This window comes from Crinia signifera, chromosome 8, assembly GCF_055691185.1.
Source record: "Crinia signifera chromosome 8, ASM5569118v1, whole genome shotgun sequence".
Taxonomy (NCBI): Eukaryota; Metazoa; Chordata; class Amphibia; order Anura; family Myobatrachidae; genus Crinia; species Crinia signifera.
The window spans coordinates 83,740,906-83,762,137 of record NC_139224.1 but is presented as its reverse complement, the minus strand read 5'-3'; the positions used below and the strand labels follow the sequence as shown (position 1 = coordinate 83,762,137).

The 21,232-nt window shown below is 43.4% G+C and overlaps 2 protein-coding genes across 3 annotated transcripts in view; one reads left to right on the top strand and one right to left on the bottom strand.

The window, feature by feature from the left end:
- Positions 1-209, bottom strand: part of TSEN15 (tRNA splicing endonuclease subunit 15) — a 38,399-nt gene extending 38,190 nt beyond the window's left edge. The window contains exon 1 of one of the 2 annotated variants that reach the window (XM_083156774.1): positions 53-209. In XM_083156774.1, the coding sequence (XP_083012900.1) occupies positions 53-142 (90 nt within the window). In that variant the 5' untranslated portion in view covers positions 143-209. Of the gene's footprint in view, positions 1-8 lie in introns of both variants that reach the window. The other variant, XM_083156775.1, reaches the window with a different exon arrangement.
- Positions 1-21,232, top strand: part of COLGALT2 (collagen beta(1-O)galactosyltransferase 2) — a 201,986-nt gene that overhangs the window by 22,235 nt on the left and 158,519 nt on the right. The window lies entirely within an intron of this gene.

Here is a 21,232-nt window from a genome sequence, read left to right as displayed (position 1 = left end):
ATACTGACGCCATCATCATGAAGCATAAGGTCCACTCGTAACACCTTCTGACCTTTGGATGTTCCAGTATCCAGGGCTCCTCTTCCCCCCTAGTACCGGCGCTCATTCCAACAGCAGTTCCCGATGTTCCCGCCGTGTCCATGACAACCCAACTGGATCACGAGCAGTGCACACAGAAAGACTTCCCTGGGTAACATGTGCCAAAGCACCTGGTTCCGGCGGAGGAACTGTAGTGTACTGTAGTAGATGACTAGTGTGACGCCAATAATCTCCGTGTGAGTCATGCATTTTTAATCATAGCAAAACGAACTATATTAATGACTGAGGTTTATATATTTATATTTGCATATTAGGGCATATTACTGCTTCCATGGTATACTGCTTCCATGATCGTTTTGAAGGGCTACAAAATATTTTGCGGCTACTGTGTTGGTTTTAAAGTGTACTTTTTTTTGTTGTTGCAATTTTTGTAGTATTCCGCAAAATGTAAGAGCTCTAGTGATTTAAAATGGTCCAATAAAATGTGATTAGTGTTGATACATCATAACTTCCAACATGACCCTTTCCAGGAGGGACACAATGCTAAGTTTATTTATTTATTTACAGTTTCTTATATAGCGCAGCAGATTCCGTTGCGCTTTACAATAGTAGACTGTGATAAAACAAACTGGGTAACAACAGACAGACTTGGAGGTAAGAGGGCCCTGGTGCAATCTTACAATCTATAGGGACATAGGAGGGAAACACAAGGACAGGCATCAGTAATAGCATAGCAGTCCCACCAAGTTACAAGTCCAGAAGGGAAGCTATATACTACATAAGTGCCTCAGAGGGTTATGCGGGTAGAACTTAAATATGATAGGCTTGCCTGAAGAGGTGAGTTTTCAGGGAACACTTGAAAGTTTGGAGGCTAGTTGAGAGTCTTATTGTGCGTGGAAGGGCATTCCATAGGAATACGTTCCATAAGTTCCTTTTAATTATTGATTGCCATTACCTGTAGTGAAACACCTTTCTCATCACTTAGGGCATGGGTCTTCAAACTGTGGCCCTCCAGATGTTGTGAAACTACATGTTCCAACTTGCATTGCCACATTTTTTCCTATAAGAGCATGCCAAAACTGTCAGGGCATGCTGGGACATGTAGTTCCACAACATCTGGAGGGCAACAGTTTGAAGACCCATGACTTAGGGCTATTTCACACGCTCCGGCTCCTGCCGGACGGCCGCACACTGTAGTTAACAATGGAGGGGATGGCCACAGCCCAGCAGCCGTCCCTTCCAGTGGTGGGATCCGGCTGCAACCGGGTGGCCAGGCCGTGGCCGTCCCGTGTGAATGGACACAATTGTGTCCATTATTAACTACAGTGTGCGGCACGGCTTTTCTCTGTGCAGGATTTCGCCGCTCGGCAGGAGCGTGTGAAATAGCCCTTACCCTGTTCATAACAGGTGAGGGCAATCATAAATTAAGAGGGAAGTCCAGAGCATTGTGTCATATGCTGCTTTCACACCACAAAACCTGCTCAGACCAGGTATTTAAAACGGTTTTTGAGACGGGTCAGAGCAAGTTTAACCCCTTTCACATCGCATGTAAATACCTGGTCTAAAGCAGGTTTGCGGTGTGAAAGCATTTTTAGTGAAAAGCGGTAAAGCCCCACCCCCGGTACTATGCTCCCTGACATCCCACTACATGCGGCTGCCACAGACTCCTAGCTTAATGCTAAACACATATACAGCAGACAGTTTTAGCAGGTCGGGCCAGTCACATTAGCCATGTGTACCTCGCCCGTCCGGTCCTCCTGATGTATGTTTCGCTTGAAAGCTTAATCATAGGTCAAACCCGACTGCCAGTTTGAGAGGGGTTATATTGAAATGAGTGACCAAAATGTTAATTCTCTAGGAGTGATGTGGCTAATGGCCAGTTTATGACTCCACCGGCAATTGTATCTCATTCTATTAAATGTGTCTCTTATACTGGCTTGGTTGATTGACGGTTCTGGAGGTATTTGTTTTTTCTATTCTGAAGTGTCAATACTTGGCGGTATTGAACTTAGTAACTCTAGGATACAATAAACCCAGTTTCCACCACAAAACCATTGAGATTTAGGGGGGTATTCAATCCCACCAGTGACAGTCCGAATTGTCGAGCATTTGTTTTTCTCGTTTTGCTCGACATGAATATTTAGCTCGACAATTCGAGTTCTCGCCTATTCAAACTGTAATTTCAATCCCACCAGTAACCGTCCGAATTGTCGAGCATTTGCATTTGTTTTTCTCATTTTGCTAACTGAAAATTTAACTCGACAAGTCGAGTTCTCATCTGCTCGACAAGTCGAGTTCTTCCCTGCTCGACAAGTCGAGTTCTCCCCTAGAGAGGAAAGTGGCAATTGTCAGAGATAGGCTTCATTTTTATAGTCAATTATATAAAAGTAGATATCTTGTTAAAAATGAAAATTCTCCAATAAAAACCATTTCCAAATCAGCAGACTGCACAATGCTGGTATCTCCCTGAAGTCTCAGTACCGGAATGAGAGCTCTGAGGTAAATTGCAATGCATTGTAGAAGTAAACAAAAGAATGGCAACAAACAAACATTGTATCCTGAGTAATTCTGCCCCAGCATGTATACAAGGGACCTAAACATAGGTGTTTGATCAAACCAGAAGTAGACATAAATAGACATGTATACAGAAGACTTTCAATGGGCAAAATGCAGCACAGTGAACATGAAAGGTGAGCAGAAAAAAAGATAATACTTCTTATATGCCAAATGGAATAATTTAAACAAATGCGTAATAATACAAGCTGAAAACTGATGCTGACAATGGAATAATGGGTTAAAGCATACCATATAAACATGCAGCAAATGGAAAGTTAATCAAAAGAGGAATATTTAGCAAAATATCACAAAGACAGAAGTCAAGATAAGCACTACAAACATTAGTACAATCCTGCATATACATTTAACACAATTTATGAACATGCAACAAGAGAAACTCCCTTGTCACGACAGAAATAATTGTCGAGTTAAATTTGAGGGAAGAGTGATTTCAAACAGTCGAGGTCAGGTGAATTCTTTGACATTGAATAGGCTGCAGGAATTATCTCGACAGATTTTACCCAAAATAACTCGACAAGTCGAGTTATGTTAAACTCGACAGTCGAGCAAACCAAAAACCAAATCAGGCGAGCTCTGCTCAACAAGTCGAGAAAACTAGACAATGAATAGGCGACCTCATAAATAACCAACCTCTCGTCGAGAAAACAACAAAGCTCGACATAAATAAGGAGCTCGACAGACATTGAATACCCCCCTTAAAACCTGCTACTTCACAAACGTAACCCTTATACTTTATACTTTATCTTCAGATTATCAAAGAGCTAGTCCTAACAATGCTGTATATGTCACCCAACTACTTTTAAACATATAAAGTACTGTGAAAAGTTTTACTCAGTTGTGTAAAAATACTGAAACGTAAGAACACTTTGAAAATGGAAATGTTAATTTATTTTTTATCAAATAACAGAATGCAAATTGAATAAATAGAAGAGACATTTAAATCAAGTCAATATTTGGTGTAAACCAGCCTCAATTCTTCTAGGTACACTTGTACACAGATTATGAAGAAACTTGGCAGGGAGCTTTGTTTCAAATGTCTTGGAGAACTAACCACAGATCTTCAGTGGATATGGCTTGCTCAAATCCTTCCGCCTCTTCTTGTAATCCCAGACAGACAAGGCTGTACGGTGGCCATATCATCACTTCCAGGACTCCTTGTTCTTCTTTACACTGAAGATAATTGTCTTGCTGCTGTATACATTGTAGCCAATCAAATGCTTCCCTGATGGAATTCAATGATGAATAAGTACCTGCCTGCATTTGTAGGCGTTGATGACATCATTAATCCTGACCAAATCAACTTAATTAGCTAAAATGCAGCCCCTAACTTGCAAGCAACCTGCAGCCCTTTGCTAAATAAATTGCACCCCAGTTTCTATGTATTTAGTTTATCTGCAATATTTGCATGAAGAACACTTCTGGCCAGACTGCTCTGGACAGTAGATGGCTGTACCTGGATCCCACTGATTTCTGAAAGTTATAATCTGATGACGCTGCTGGACATCTTCCAGTATCGAAGGGAAGTAAGATGATGTCTTTCATCTGGTGCATTAAGTATTCTAGGCCATCCTCTGTGTCCTCAATGTTGACTGTTTCTTTATGCTTCTGCTTTGCTATCTTTGCCTGGGAGAGACCTTGCTGTTTCAGTATAGTTACCCTGTGTCTTGTTGCTGTTCTCAGTCTTGTCATGGTGCATGACCTGTCACATGTCACTTGGTCTACAACTTCACCTTTGTAGCAGAGTTAAGTTGTTCCTCACCCAGTTGTAAGCCTCCTACACAACTGTTTCTATTTCAGTTAATGATTGTGTTTCAACTTGCATATGAAAATGATGATCATTAGCACTTGTTTGGTTAATCACACATCTGGCTATATTCGTACAAACTCCTTGACTTTGTGCAAGTGTACCTAGAGTTGATGCTGTTTTTAGGGTAAAGGGTGTTTACACCAAATATTGATTTTGATTAAGATTTCTCTTCTGTTCATTCACTTTGCATTTTGTTAATCGATAAACTATTAAGACTTTGCAGAATTGTTTTCACACCTGCCTAAAACTTTTGCACAATACAGCTGAAGAACCGTCTTCTGAGTTGCATCCCAAATTAGTGTACATAACAAGAATTCTGCCATTTAGCTTAATTGTCTTATCTGATAAACTGCCACTGCAGGCTTTTTTATTTTTTATAAGCAGATCAAATACAGTAATTCTCTACTTTATTTTACTTGACATTAAAAATATCTCCTCTCAGAGTGTGATTTATTGAAGTGCTGTAAAACCATCTATTAGTGGCATTTTCCAGTAATAAGTTTCTCTGCCAGTTCTCTTTCAAACATTATGTAAGAGCTGGAATACTTTGGTCAATTTTCCAACAAAACTATTTACATCCAGCAATATCCTAAATGTTACTGTCCCTTCACTCTGGCACATTCACCCTGAAAACACATGTACTGTATGTTAAATGGTAGGAAAGATATATTATACCACTTTATATCCCCTTTACCTACTGAGCTGTCCAACCTGCCATTTATGGAGGGATTTCATAAGTCGCACTTGGATGTGCTATCATTTGCAGTAGAGTTCCTTAGAAGTTGCATGATAGGACAAATGTAATAACATTTTCACAAGTTGCACATCAAATCCCAGCACAGGTCACACCTTTATTTGGACCTCAAGTACCAAAATAGTGATAAAGGGAAGAGAAACGTGTCCAGGCCACTCCAAAGGCATGTTCAGCATCAGCCAGGTAAGTAATATCTCTTTTACACTGCTGCAAAAACCCAGGTTATTGCCTCGTTGACCCGGGTGGAACCCAGGGAGGACCCGGGTGGTGGGGCAGCATAAATGGGTATGCCGGGTCATCCAGGTGCTGCCCCCTGCACCTGTGTACAGTGTAAATGGTGCTGGCCCAGGAATATTCTGGGTCAGCCCCACAGTGTAAGCGGGGCAAATCTCGGATCCGAGGCTGATTGGAACCGTGTTGCAAATACCGGGTCTAATCAGGGATTTTGGTGTAATATTAGTTTGCAGGATTAAGCTGTGTATTAAGATGCCTGCATTTCTTTAAAGATCCATTCTCACGCAATTACAGATATAGCCAAGTCAGTACAACTCACGGCAGAGCCACAGGTGCTCACTTGCTGGGTGTGACAAAAGCTGGCCATACATGACAATAATATCAGACCCGATCGCACAATTTAGTGGGGTCGTGCAATGCATTGTGTGTGTTTTGAGTGCAAATTGTAAGGTTTTTTGGTACGGTGCGTGTGCCCAAGGGTCATGAAGTTGATCCTCAGATCGTCCTGCATGTAAGATATGAAGATGCTGCTAACTGCCATTTTGCTGGGAGTTGCAGATCTTACATAACATTTTATGTGAAATCACACACACACGTGTCTGGGAAACTGCTGAGGCAATCATTAGATAACTAGGATCTAATGCTGGTCGTCCTGATGTATGGCCAGCATTAGTGTGTCAAATTCTAGTGACACCTGCGTTTGCCTCCTAAGAAAGCATATGGATCATGGGTGCAAATATGCACTTGCTGTCATGCACATGCATCACACCGAGTAATTCAAACACATTTCTAGGTAGGTAATGTACACCATCCATGCTGCGCCAAGTGATAAATAAATAAAAACTATTAGTTTTTTGTTGTTGTACCTATAATTTGGCAGATAAGTGACTGCCTTATTTGAATAGTAGCATACTGATCTGAATTTATTCTAAAAAAATTTTTTTACATATTCTATAACGTATCTACCATATATACTCGAGTATAAGCCTACTTTTTCAGAACATTTTTTATGCTGAAAAGGACCCCCTCGGCGTATACTCGAGTGAGGGCCCCAGTTTTTTGTTGTAAAATTAGGTGCCTCGGCTTATAATCAGGTCGACTTATACTCGACTATATACGGTATATTGACCTTTATTCAACAAATGTCACCCCTTGTATCCAAAGTCCTTCACACATGAAAATGTGCGAATTTGTGGAAATGTACAATTTTGGAGACATGGTAGATCTGCGTTTTTTTGTAAAAAAAAATTCTGAAAAAAATGGTGTGGGGTCCACCCTCCTGAGCATAACCAGCCCTGGGCTCAAAGAGCTGGTACTGGTTTAAAAAAATCATGGGGCAAAGACAATAGGGTTCCCCTGGACTTTTCAAAACCAGCACCAGGCTCAAGGGCTGGTCCTTGTTCCCAAAATACGGGGGACAGACTTAATTTACCTGCCCAAGCTGAAGCCCGGGGCTTTCCCTGTTGCCCCTGTGTGGTGGGCACTGGGCTGATGTTTGTGTAAAAAATAGAACAAACTATTGTGTATTGTTGTGGAACTACAAGTCTGCACCACATGCAGGGCCTTGGAGAACCACAAGTCACAGCATGCAGGGTATTAAAGGGCCCGCAGGGACTTGTAGTTGCACAATAGTACAAATAGTGAAAAAAACCACAGACACATACGACCAGTAAAACTTTATACATACTACATCATCCACTCATACACTACCTGTGGGTAACTGAATGGGCATGTCAAATCCATTTGGGTTCCTGTAGAAAGAAATCATACACATGCTGTCTTCTGCGCTTCTTAAGCTTCAGCATGGGCAGGGGGTGGGCCCTTCATTGTGGGGGGGTTCCCCACTTTCCCAGAAAGAGTGCAATTTTTACCGCAATTCGCATCCTATTAAGTTGGCGATTTTGGAAAAACGTGCAGGAGAGAGAAACACAATTCTTTGTAAAATACACCTTTTTTTTAGGGTTTGTGATATAAGCATTTAGCCATAACTGTTCAATAGAAGGCACCATTTTTAGCCCTATGAAACAATGGCCCTTATGCTGGTTGACTCACAAGGCTGCACATTTTGCAGGCTTGCGAGTCCACCAGGGGACGCCCGCATGGCCCATCCGCCCCCCCAAACCCCCACAGGCATGCAAATGGATATTTGCATAATCATCCATTCACAGCCTTGGGTGACCATTGAATGATTTCTCCAGCCCTCGCAGATCTGAGACACCTCTCTGTGTGAGGACAGGGTGGGCAGCTCTCATTCACTAGCGTCAGCTGCATCCGTTCCCCCTGTGGCTGGCTGTGGGCCGACGTCACATGACACACGTCACGGACGTCCGTCATGGTGACCCCCCATAGTAATTATCCATTTAGAGCACAGACTCTAGGTGCAGATGAATCATCACGGCCCCAAGCGCACTTTATGGCGGACTGAATTCACAACAAATCGCTTTCTGCTCCATATGGGTGCAAACAATTTTTAGTGAATTCAGGCATGTGAATGGTGTGATATCGGGTTACATCAGGTACCATTGCCGGTGTTTAAATGCTGTTGGAACATGACATTGCACTCTTGTTTAGAGTTTGATAAAAGCTTCATTAAAAAATGTATATAAAATATGAATATTAGTGAACAAAGTCACCAGAACATTGATGCACCAATATAAGTCCTTCTAATATGTACAGGTCCCCTTTAACGAGCTGAATTCCATACTTGTAATGTGCGGCTACAGAGTTGTACACCTGCACCATTACAATAAATATTTCTTATGGTCATGGAGCATCGGGTTAACTCTCCCAAATGCAGCGCTTCTATTGGTTAGGTGACGTGCTGTGGAATTGATTTAATGCACCACCTGGCAATAGCGGGAATCTACTTTATCCTCAATCTCCCGATTGCACCACTGCTTTTAGCTGTATGCCGCTTTGTAGGCTGTAGCGAAGCTGGCGGAGGACTCCATGACCCTGTGAAGAATAGCTATTGTTGCTCTACTAATGGGACCGCCACCATCGTTGGGTCTGTTACTGCTCTGCTGCCGGATCGCTGGGACCAGCAGATCTTCCTATCTGCAGTCCCGGCACACCTCCTGTCTCCATTGTAAATGCCCCTCACAAAATGGCTGCTCCTTCACAGCAGACAGTTATTGAGGGTGGTAGAGGAGGTGGCGTCCTCTTCTTGCATCCTTATTAACAGTTTGTTGTGAGGCAGCGGCCATTTTGTATTGTATTAGGAGGAGCGCCGGGACTGCGCTGAAATCTGCCTTGTTTGAAAGGTACATTTTGTTTTCTTTATATACTATGCAAGGGGGCACCTATGATAATTAGCCACTCCTCTCAGGTCAGGTGGCCACACCACTTCAAAAATGGCCACGCCCCTTGGTGGGTCACTGTGAGTGCATTTCCCTGGTGGGCCCTTCATGCCCCAGTCCGACACTGAGTCTGGAAGTAGCACAGCCACTTGTATGGACACAACCCTGCCATTTGTATTGAGCATGGATATAGCAGCCACTTATTGACACAGCGCAGCCACTTACACCCGCAGAGTGCAAAGCAGCGTGCTTTGTGTCGAGAAAAGCTACTTGTATTAGTATGTAGTCGGGACAAAGCCACTTGAATCAGCAGAGTTCAGTGTGCCTGGTCAGAGTGAAATAGCGCCAAGTCACTGCCGCAGGTCGCTTAAACAGAATCCTAAACCTGCGAGAAGCTAACGGCGGGAGTTTCACATTTTGCTTTAGTCTGGAATCTGATTCTGTTGGAAACACTGGAGCAGCTGCTCAGGTATACTCAGATCCTGGAAGTTCAAGCCACAGTACACATAGCAATGCAAATTCAGAATTTCTAAAATGTCAGTAGAAAGCTACTGTATATATGCCTACATTAACTGGATGTTTGGTGCTTGAATTCACTTTTGACCATGGTAGTGAATTTTATTCCTACATCTATTTTGTAGTTGTTTCTTATAATAAAGCAATGACCCGAAAGGTAAATATTTTTTTATGTTGAAACTAAAACTTTCGCTGTATGTTCACTATAAACAGCAGTCCTGAGATTACATTATCATTTAAACACAATCCTTTCACTAGTGTTGGCTCAGTAACTGTAGGACCACATTCTCTTGGCTCAGCTTTTAACATTAGGATGCTAAGGAACACGCTAAAGCTAAGTGAGTGATTTAGTTGCATAGTGTCAGATATATTAGTACACAGACACATTTGTAATCTGTTGCCATAGTGAATAAAACAAATTAATGTTGGGAAAAATGACAGGAGGAAAATGTGTGTATCACATACAAAATAACCACCTTTTCCTTTATACGTAACATGACAATGGCAAAATTAAATGGTAATGCCATCTCATGAATAAATTGTGTGGGAAAAAAGGCTAACATGCTGTACGTATTGGTCTACTTTTTAAATAGATATTGTATCCTTCGCTGTAGGGTTGCAGTGCCAAAGCCAAGGGAGCAAGGCCAGGGGTTTGGCACCATTTGGTGTGCCAGGAAGACACCCTGGAGATCAGTCTGAGAGTGGCCCAATGAGTCCTCAGATCAGTTCCTGGTTGCCATCCCTTCTGCATATGCCAGTGCAGGGTAAGCTCTGATATATTAATTTCTTATGTGAAACTCACGATTACTTCTGTCTATATGACACATGCATAAATATCACATTTTCCAGCACATCGCACAGGTGTTCCACTGTATTGAGATCTGTAGGCCAAGTGAACACCTTGAACTCTTTTATATGTTGCTCAAACTATTCCTGAACAATTTTAGCAGTGTGGAAGGGAGCATTGTAATGCTTAAAGAGGCACCTTCCATCATGTATACAGTTGTCATGAAGTTGTGTACGTGGTCTGCAGCAATGGTTAGATTGGTGGTTTGTGTCATGGTAACATCCTACAGTGTTTGCCTGGGGCATGAAAGACCCACTGGGGAATGCAGTGGTAGGGTGCCCATGTTTAGAGGTGTGGCTAGTCTCCAGAGGGGATGTGGTTAGCCACCACATGGGTTTGACTACCCATTAAAGAGAGGATGGGCTAGGCCCTTTGATAAATATATATATAGTAAATATTGCAAGTGCATGAATGAATTTACCAGATTAATAACAGCAATGTGTTGTAGAAAATACACCATTATCCTGTGCCATTTATATGGTAACATATGTATAATTTAAGTGCCAAGTCTGGAACTTGATCCCTAGAGGAAAATAAGGGTCCAAGGCAATGGGGCACAATGGGGTTTCCCCTGTACCCCTTTAAGCAAGTTCAACCTACATCCTTATGAACAGCAGGATGCAAGGTTTCCCAGCAGAACATTTCAGGTCCATCGCATCCCATTATAATGGCATGCGATGCGACCAATTCGATGGACCCGATTTTACATAGGAACCAATGTTAAATGGCCCCCCATACGCGATTTTTGATTGTATAGCCATCCAGATGGGTAATTTGTATGTCAAATACCCCCTATTGTTAATGCCACCCCACGATGAATGCCAACCCAAAGCGTGGCAAGCGCAGTGAGCCCGCGAGGGGCGGCGCTACGCGTCCTTCAATGTTTTCATACCCCCACTATCCACTTCGGCGTGGAGTTGATACTATATAGTGTGGCGAGCGCAGCGAGCCATCGAGCCCGAAGTGTGGCGAGTGGATGCGGAATACGTCTGAAGTAATGCGCGTCCGCTCGCCACGCTTCGGGCTCGGTGGCTCGCTGCGCTCGCCACACTATATAAATTCAACTCCATGCTGACGTGGATAGTGTGGGTATGAAAAGGTCGGAGGACTCGTACCGCCGCCTCTCGCCACGCTTCGGGTTCACGTTGGTTGTGGCGTGGCGTTAACAATGGGGGGGCATACAATGAAAAATGGGGTCTGGGGGGCATTTAACATTGTGGACAATGTAAAATCGGGTGTCAGGGACCATTTAACATTGGTTCCAATGTAAAAAATTGGGTCAGTTTGGTCGATCGCATTGCATGTGATTTGGTTGCATGCAATGCGATTGACCCGATTTTTAGTTGCCCTATTCAAGCGCTTATTTCATTACTGCAACTGTCCACTATATGGGAAGTTGCAATTTTTATACAGTGTGTATTTTATACTCAGGGCTGGCAACAGAAATCTTGGGGCCCGGTACACTGATATCTCTGGGCGCCCCCCCCCCCCAACAACACACCCAGATTTTAATAACATTGAATATGTTTTTATTATTAGAAAAAAAACTGATAATTAATATTCACTATGCAATATAATAGGACAGGGCAGATGGGAGGGCGCAGCATTGGTTCATCTTATGGTTAGCTGTGTTGTGTGATGTCACTGGTAGCCGGGGTCCATGTAAATTTCCTTCCTAGGGCAGCACTGCCGCAGCCATGCTTACATCCCCTGAGCCCGCGCCACGTTCAGCATGCGTTCCACACAGCAATGCAGGAAGCAGTAATACATCTCCGGCCATTTCCGGCAATAGGTGACAGGGACGGACGCGGGAAGCCCGCGCCGACTGAGGAGGAGAAGGGGCGGTAATTCACCTTTATTTAAGGTAAGACACTGTATGTATTTTTTATTCACTGTTTTACCCACCTTGACAAAGGAGCATACCACGCTCCGAAATGTTGGTGTCAATCTTTTGAATACACTATTTGAATCCAAAGCCTTGGAGTGCCACCTTTTCTTTACCACACTATATATATATATATATATATATATATATATATATATATATATACAGTGGCGTAAGTTCCTACCAGGTGCCCGGAGGCTAAAAAGATGGTGGTGCCCCCTACACCCAATCTCCATTGGAGGAAGTGATGTAATTGCAATGTGATCAGTCACATAACTTCTTATGAGCTTAGTGATTGTCCTTAAGCTCTGATAAAGAGCCCTAAAAGTTAATTTTCTTAGTTATTTCACCCATTTCCAATTGTATTGTGGTGCACGCCAACTGCTGGGCATCTATACAAATAGATGTGTATCAATAATTGTCTCAGATCAGATAGCCATACACACCCATCTAAAGATCTTGACTGGATGTCTATAGTTATGATTTGGGTGCACCTAAACTACAGACTTTCACGTTTTTTCTTACACCTCCGGAGGCTGCAAGAAAAAATATGATGTAAGCCGCTAATGGGCATCTGATTGCAGAAGCAATTGAATAGCTCAAATATATGACAAACTGTGGGCATGGGCCACAAATAAATGGCCCACAGAGAAGAAAAAAAACACATTATCCCCTACTGAAAAAAATTCACATTAACGCCCACCAAAGAAAAACATTATCCACCACAGAAAAAAATACCACATTATTCCATACAAAATAAAAACACATTATTCCATAGAAAAACCCCACTATTCCACACAAAAAAATTGTTCCCACACAAAACCCCACATTACAGTATCCCACAAAAAAAAACATTCCACACAAAAAGAACATTATTCCACACAAAAAACACAGATTATTCCCATACAAAACAATCACATTATTCCCACAAAATAAAATCACCCCCAAAAAATGCACTGTTCCAAACACAAAACACATTCATCAAAAAATACACCCACCAATTTTTTATTTTAAATCCAAATAGACAAATACACCTTATTCACCCCCCAAAAATATACATTGTCTCACAATGAATAATGTGAAACAGAAAAGGATACGGCACACACTACACACATAATTGTCCAGCCCAACACAAAATATTTCCCTAACCATTCGGGATCTGAAGAAGAAGTAGAGCTCCCAGTCCCTCCTTACCCGGCAGTCCTACAGTACCCGCAGCTTTAGTGCTGTATTGGGGGCACTGTGTGCGCAGGATACTGTGCCGCCACATCGCCTGAGGTCACAGCCAGGCCGCATCGGAGCTAAGTTTACAAAGCCAGCGCTGCTCTGTCTCAAACTACTGCAGAACTGATGGAGCAGCTGGCGCTGTGGTTGGCCGCTAGCACTGCCAGACTTGATTGGCCAGGGTTCGTGCGGCGAGTTATAAGTAATGAATGGTCCTTGAGTCAGCCCTACAGCATGTGCCCCTTTTATAGCTGGCGCCCAGAGGCCAATGTCTCCATTGCCTCCGGGAGTTCCGCCACTGTATATATATATAATGTGATAGGTGGCTTTATATCCTCAACCAAGGTATATCTATTGATTGTATTTATGTATGTGTTAACACCATGCTATGCTACCATCAGTTTATATTATATATTTCATTTTGTATCATCAAATTTCAGAACCACTTTTTTTCTTGTACATAATTTATGGCATTTCCTAGATTTCTTTCAGTACATATTCTATTGAACAGCTCCAGCAAGAATGTAGAAATCAGACACTTGGGGGGTTATTCTAGTTCACTCTCCGACAAATTCCTTCTTAGATGGACAAAACCATGTGCACTGCAGGTGGGGCAGATGTTATTTATGCAGAGAGAATTAGATTTGGTGGGGTTTTACTTCAAAGTGAGATCTATATTGCAGTGTAAAAATAAAATCGGCCAGTATTTACCCTGCACAGAAACAAAATATCTCACCCAAATCTAATTATCTCTGCACATTTTACATCTGCCCCCCTGCAGTGCACATGGTTTTGTCCATCTAAGAAGGATTTTTTCAGAAAGACTGAACTAGAATAAGGCCCTTGGTAAGAATGCTGAATGGAACTGGAGTTCTGTTCATAGACCCATTCTGGATTATTAACATAAAACTGAAAGAGCTGTGCAAGGAGACTGTACAGACTTCTACTAATGGGACTAATTCAGACCTGATCGCAGGACAAATTTGTTCTCAAAATGGGCAAAACCATGTTCATTGTAACAGTTAGATTTGGGTGAGTTATTTTGTTTCTGTGCAAGGTAAATACTGCTTGTTTTACTTTTTACACAGAAATTCAGATTTCAGCTTCAACAAGCCCCACCCACATTGAACTCTTTCTGCACAAGTTACATTGGCCCCACTTGCAGTGCACATGGTTTTGCACATTTTGAGAACAAATGTGCCCTACATTCAAGCCCACACTTCTGGATTAAGACCAAAGAGGTTTTTTTTATCATTGTAACCGCTATTTCCATGAAAACATGTTTTCAGGGGTAAGCTGCAAATATTAAGTATCCTCCGAATGTATGAAGGAGGGACAACAACAGTTATTTCCTATATGTGCTGTGATTCCTCCATTTCCACCTGCAGCTGCATCCCCCATAGGTTTCCATGGAACATGATGCAATCCAGTTTTCCAATAATGAAAAGCATTCCCGATTATTGGTCCCTGCAGCAGCTATCATCATCTGCAAATTTTGGTAGCCCAGTGTAGCATATGGACTACACATCACGTAGCTGTCCAGACAGAGGGTTACCCCTGTCCCTGCATGTGCTTATTAATACATTCAGGTTATAGGATCGCATTTTGCAATGCAATTCATGGCACTAATATCATGCCTAGATGGCATTGAATATGTGATCATTGATAAATAGGCTCCCTGTCATTGAGGAATCACTTTCACATTTCCAGAGTTGGATTACAGGAAGGTGAGAAAGTTTTCATACTGCTGCAGGCAGGAATGTTGAATTAAACTTACAACAATCAGGTGCTACTTTTAGTTCTACATTCCGTTCTACAGCAGCTTTCTTCCAGCCCCAAGGAAGCTCCCACTCTTGATTGTTGCTTGGAGGGGGGAGGACATGCTGAGCTTTGGAACTGTGGAACACTTGACCAAATGTGGATACAGATATTGGCTAAAGCTAGGATTTTTGTCACCCAGGGCAAGACAGTCCCCCCATCCCATTTATGCATGTATGGGTATCACACCACCAGTGGTGTAGCTAGATTCCACATTGCCCGGAGAAAGGGCATGTTTCTCACATCCCCCCCCCCCCTTCGGCAAAGCAGTAGTAGTTTGTTTATTTATAAGGCACCACAAGGTGTCCGCAGCGCCGTACATAGCAAACAAAAAACAATAATTGAGGGGTGATGGGGAGTGCTGGGAAGAGGAGGACATATAGAGGTACTCATTGATTGAGGGGTGATGGGGGGGTACTGGAAAGCACAAGCTGGATATAGAGGTACTCACTGACTGAGAGGTGATGGGGAGTACTGGGAAGTGGGGGACAGATACAGAGGTTCTCACTGATTGAGGGGTGATGGGGGGTACTGGTAAGCACAAGATATAGAGGTACTCACTGATTGAGGGGTGATAGGACACCTGGTGAAGGATCTTCAGCTCTTTAGCTGTGGACATTGGAACCTCCTGTAGCTGCTCTGTACTCATTCTCTTTAGGGTGACCTCTATGATCTTCACTGCATACTGCCGGACGGTCTCCCGATGTATAAAGAGCCGGACAGCATACCCCACGCTCTGCATTACCCATAGTATACATGGCACCGGCTGCGTACCCGTGCTCTGCATTACCCAATTCAGTGGTACAATCCGCGCACCCCCTCCCCCTTTCGCCAAGCCTGCCCGCTTCCGGCTCCCCGCTGTGTCCGGGAGACGTGCATGGTGCTGCTATTTAAAATTCACATCTCCCGCTGGACCGCGCTAGCCAATAGGCGCATGCGGTCCAGCAGCCACCAGTTGATTGGTTGCTGGACCGCAAGCGCCTATTGGCTAGCGGTCCAGCGGGAGATATGAATTTTAAATAGCTCCACGTCTCCTGGACACAGCTGGGAGCTGGCGCCGGCGGGGGAGACGGAATGAATGGGCAGACAAGATTGCAGGGGAGCGGGCAAGATGGCGGTGCCAGCGCCCTGATAGCTTCTGGCGCCCGGAGCTTGTTCTCCACCGGCTCCGCCCTCGCTACATCTCTGCACACCACACCTGGGGTATGTGCGTCCCTCCCCACTTTTGACCCTGCAGATGTGTCCTTATACATCATAAAACACAAGATGCCTATCATGAGTGAGCAGCCATGAGTGAGCAGCTAATGTCAGTGTCTTCTTTTGCTGAAAATGTGTCAAATGCAATGGAGAATACACTATTGTGTTTGACAGATATTGCATACAGACCAGAACAGAACTTGTATTGGAGAAAACTGTGGCTGCTACATTTAAGCACTTTGTAGAAGAGTCTGAGACTCAGTGACACACTGATATATAAGTGTCATTGTGCATCCTAGTCACATTTTATTACAATTAAGATACATTTTCAGCAAAAGAAAAGCAATAAAGATGCCCCACCCCAAAAGATTATCACATGACATGGCATGCCAATAGGGGTTATTTAATGTGGGTACAGAAAAGATGTATGAGGACACATCTGTACCAATATAAAACTGAAGTGAAATGTGTTTGAAGGATTTCCCTTTACTCTGGTGCTGATCCAGAGACCGTCACGGACCTACCGGTCACTGATCCAGACACTGTCATGAACCTAATGGTCGCTTCTCCAGATGTGTCGGTATGAGTTGCACCGCCCGTGACTTGGGGGGTCACTTTGGACACACAGGGTCATACATATAAGGTATACTGCTACCAACACAAGCCCAGTTTTTTTTTTTTTTTTTTGGGGGGGGGGGGGGGCACGGCCAGCAGCTCACAAAGCCCTTTTCGGGAGCCAACTTCATTCAGACAACAAAATGTTGGGAGCTATGTATAAATTTGGCAAAAGCCATGTCTACAGTAGTGTTTGGCTATATATCACACCTCCCAACTTTGAGGACGGACGGTGAGGCACGCTCCAACACCAAAGGCGTGCCTGAATTGTTGGGGCGTGGCCTAGTGGAAAGGGTCTTGGACCTATACCTGTGAGACTACACCCTGTTTTCGGTGCTGTTGGCGCATGAATAGATGCTGTGTGATTTGCGCACAGTGTCTATTAACCAGTGACAGGGGGGACTTTCAACTGCCGGACACTGCCAAAAAATGGGAGGTTTGGTATATTATATTATAGGATCCTATAGATACATCACCACACCATTTGACAAATGTAATTGTTAGATTTTCTACACCCCCCCCCCCAACATATAAACTGATATATATATATATTTTTAACACACACACTCTCTCTCTCTCTCAAAGAGTAAATACAGCATATGTTCTATTTTTTCCTATGTTCTGTATGTACTGTAAGTTTAAACCAAAAAAGCACAGCATTTAAGTTAGACAGCTCTGTATTGTAGATCTGTTATACTTTTTTCCAAATTTAAATAAAAATGTTACAGAAAGGTGCAGATATTATTAGGACACACACCTTCCCTTCATACTGACACTCTGAGAAAATAACAGATCTCTTGAGGTTAACCTCCTGAGACCACAATCAGTGGAAATGTGAAGAGATTTGTAGCAAAAGTATTCTATTTGCATAAAGAGGCAGAAATGTGGTGACCTTGCTGAACATGATGTCATCTTGCTGTGCCACATCTACATATCTGGGAACTTCCAAACTGTCTGTCTTAAATACATTTGAAAATATTAACTGTCAGTCGGAATAATGAAATATATGTGAAATGCCCTAAAGGTGCCCAGACACGGGGCCTTATTCTAGTTCACTCTTTCTGACAAAATCCTTCTTAGATGGACAAAACCATGGCCCTTATTCTGATCGGTGCGGCCGGATCCGATTATGCGGCCAGGACCGTGCGTGCGAAACCCCGCCTTCCATACGGATCGCAAACTCCGTCCGTACGCAGTAAGAAGCTGGCCGAACGGACCGCACGTGTATTTTTCACGGAATACGCCTCCTCCATCTAAGGCAGTGATTTTCAACCTTTTTACCTTGCGGCACACTAAATAAGATTTGAAAATTGCCAAGGCACACCATGAGATCCCCACAGGGCAAAACACATTGGCCCCCACAGGAAAAAACCAAACCTATTGCCCCCCATATAAAAAACAATCACACTGGTCCCCACAGGTAAAACAAATAAAATACATTGGCCCTTTAAATGAAAAGAAGAGAGTAAATAACACTTGAACTGGTGGTGGATGTAAACTAGTTTGGGCATCTCTAGATCTGGAGGCACACTTGAGAACAGCTCAAGGCACACTAGTGTGCCACGGCACAGTGGTTGAAAAACACTGATCTAAGGGAACCTCCCCCATCATTCGATGGTCGCAGACCATCGAATGCAGGACCGAGTGCTCCACCAGCTCCCGCAACCTCAGACCACACGGACATTTTTCCGTGCAAAAGCAGGGATCTGGGCGGGCAGCTGACATCCGGCGATGTCATATGTCCGCCCCCTACACGTGCGTCACGGCCGCATTACCATATGTACGCCCAGCGTTTGCATGGGAACGCCCATGAAACGCGGGGCGTATGCATATGGTAATGAGCCCAAATAGCCCTTCACGCCCCTCTCCACCCCCTGTTCGGAGTGTTCACATATCATGCGGGATTTGGCCGTACGCCCCGCTCGCACATGCGCAGAGACGCCTCTGCACATGCGCAGACACAAAACATCGGCGTGCAGAACGCACGCGGATATATCCGCACTGACCAGAATAAGGGCCCATGTGCACTGCAGGGGTGCAGATGTAAAATGTGCAGAGAGAATTAGATTTGGGTGAGTTATTTTGTTTCTGTGCAGGGTAAATACTGGCTGCTTTATTTTTACACTGCAATATAGATCTCACTTTGAAGTAAAACCCCACCCAAATCTCATTCTCTCTGCACAAATAACATCTACCTCACCTGCAGTGCACATGGTTTTGTCCATCTAAGAAGGATTTTGTCAGAGAGTGAACTAGAATAAGGCCCACTGTGTGGTGCACCATGTTACTTTTGGCTTGCCATGCGCACTCCTATGCATTGCATATTGCATATCAAAGTATGTGCAGCCTTTACTTTCTGTACTTGTTAAAAACGTACGCTGTTGTAGCGCATCACATGCCTTTTAAACTAGGGGCCTGATTCAGACCAGTTCTCTAAGCTTCATGTACTCGCAGCCTAGGGAACAGATCACCGCCGCCTATTCCCACACTGCCCGCATACCCTCACCAGCATGCAAGGGGATTTGTATGAGAACACATCCCCTCGCATGCTGACCAGCTAATGATTTTTTCCCCTTCAGAAATAAAAATCAGTCTAAACTAACTTTTATTTCCGCCGCTGATCGCCAAATATGGGAGAGACGTGATGTCATGAGATGTCAGCTGCCCACCCCGAGCAGGCATCGACCCTATGGGAAGGCCCAGCATTTTCATGAGGACGGCCATAAAACACTGGGCGTTCTCCTGCCTTCCCTCTGCCCTCCACTGCCTGTGCGGACGCCTTAACGGGTGTGATACGCATAATCATGCATGCGCAGCCCCCCCACATTCAAAAGCGGTGCCGAATTTGGACACAAACAGGTCTGAATCGGACCCAAGATGCGATTTTATCTAGTATTTATAAAAAAAATTTAAATGTTGCCAATTTTCAGGCAAAAACACATAGGATCCAGGATAAGTTCCTGGACCTATGTGTTTCATGGCCACCATTGCAAATACAGTATGAGGTTAATGTCAGTATGAGGTCATGTCAAACAAATCTTATTGACTTTGTTGACTGGGTGACTAAAGTAATAGAAGAGAACAAGAAGATGATAGATGGTACGTGGCGTAGTGCAGCCTTAGGTTACCAATCCCTGAAGATACACCCTTACTTCAATACATAGAATTTTGGAAAAAATGGGATATATAAACCAGTGGCGCAATAAATAATACTTATAACTTCTGTATGTCCGGACTCTTCCTGGTGAGACGGTGGTGGTTCTCAGGTAGGTCGGATTTTTTTTTCAGATGGAGGTGTTCAACGTGAAAAAATAAATGAAAAAACTAAAATTAGATTGATGTGTCTGTGTCTATTTATTATAAACGCTCAAGGCGTAGTGTTCAATGGTATATATGGAGGTCGTTTTAATGCCCCTTAAGCGTACCAGAACTCACGTGGGTTCAAAGCGGTACTCCTCTTGTAAAGGTTTCTTTACTGGGTTGATCAAAGGGGAAAATAGGACTTCTCCAAGTGGATATGTGAATTGATCCCGATGTCTCCACGGTTACTCGGGAAAAAGGAAAGGTGTCTGAGATCTATGGTCTCTTTATATGTGCCCACAGTAGGTGTTGTGAGAGCTGTATAAGTATAAAGGAACCTAAACAGCGTACCTCACTTACTAAATAGAACAGAAGGACACACGTGTAAAGGTATCTTTATATGCTTGAGGGAAAGCGTACCCCTACTCACGATGTTTCAAGAAGTTTTCAAACATATAAAGGTTTCTTTTCTTGTCTGGTATCCCACTGATTTGATGACACCAATGAGTGAGTGAATCCCGATGTTTCCGTAGTTACTCGGAAAAAAGGAAAAGTGTATGAGATCTATAGTCTCATCTTATGTGCAAAAAATAATAATGTGAGGGCTGCGTAAGTACAAAGGAGCCTAAACAGCGTACCTCACTTACTAAATAGGAAAAGGTGATACATATGTAAAGGTATCTTTTTAGATGTTTTGAAGGAGGGCGTACCCCTAGTCACGGAGTTTCAGGAGGTTTTCAAACCTATAAAGGTTTCTTTTCTTATGGGCTTTTCTTATGGGCTACCAATTCAAGGTAAAAAACTCCACAAAATGTAATTTGATAAAAAATTTAATTTTGTGGAGTTTTTTACCTTGAATTGGCTTCCTGATATATTGGATAAAAGATACCTTTATGGGCTCTCACAACACCTACTGTGGGCACATATAAAGAGACCATAGATCTCAGACACCTTTCCCTTTTCCTGAGTAACCGTGGAGACATCGGGATCAATTCACATATCCACTTGGAGAAGTCCTATTTTCCCCTTTGATCAACCCAGTAAAGAAACCTTTACAAGAGGAGTACCGCTTTGAACCCACATGAGTTCTGGTACGCTTAAGGGGCATTAAAACGACCTC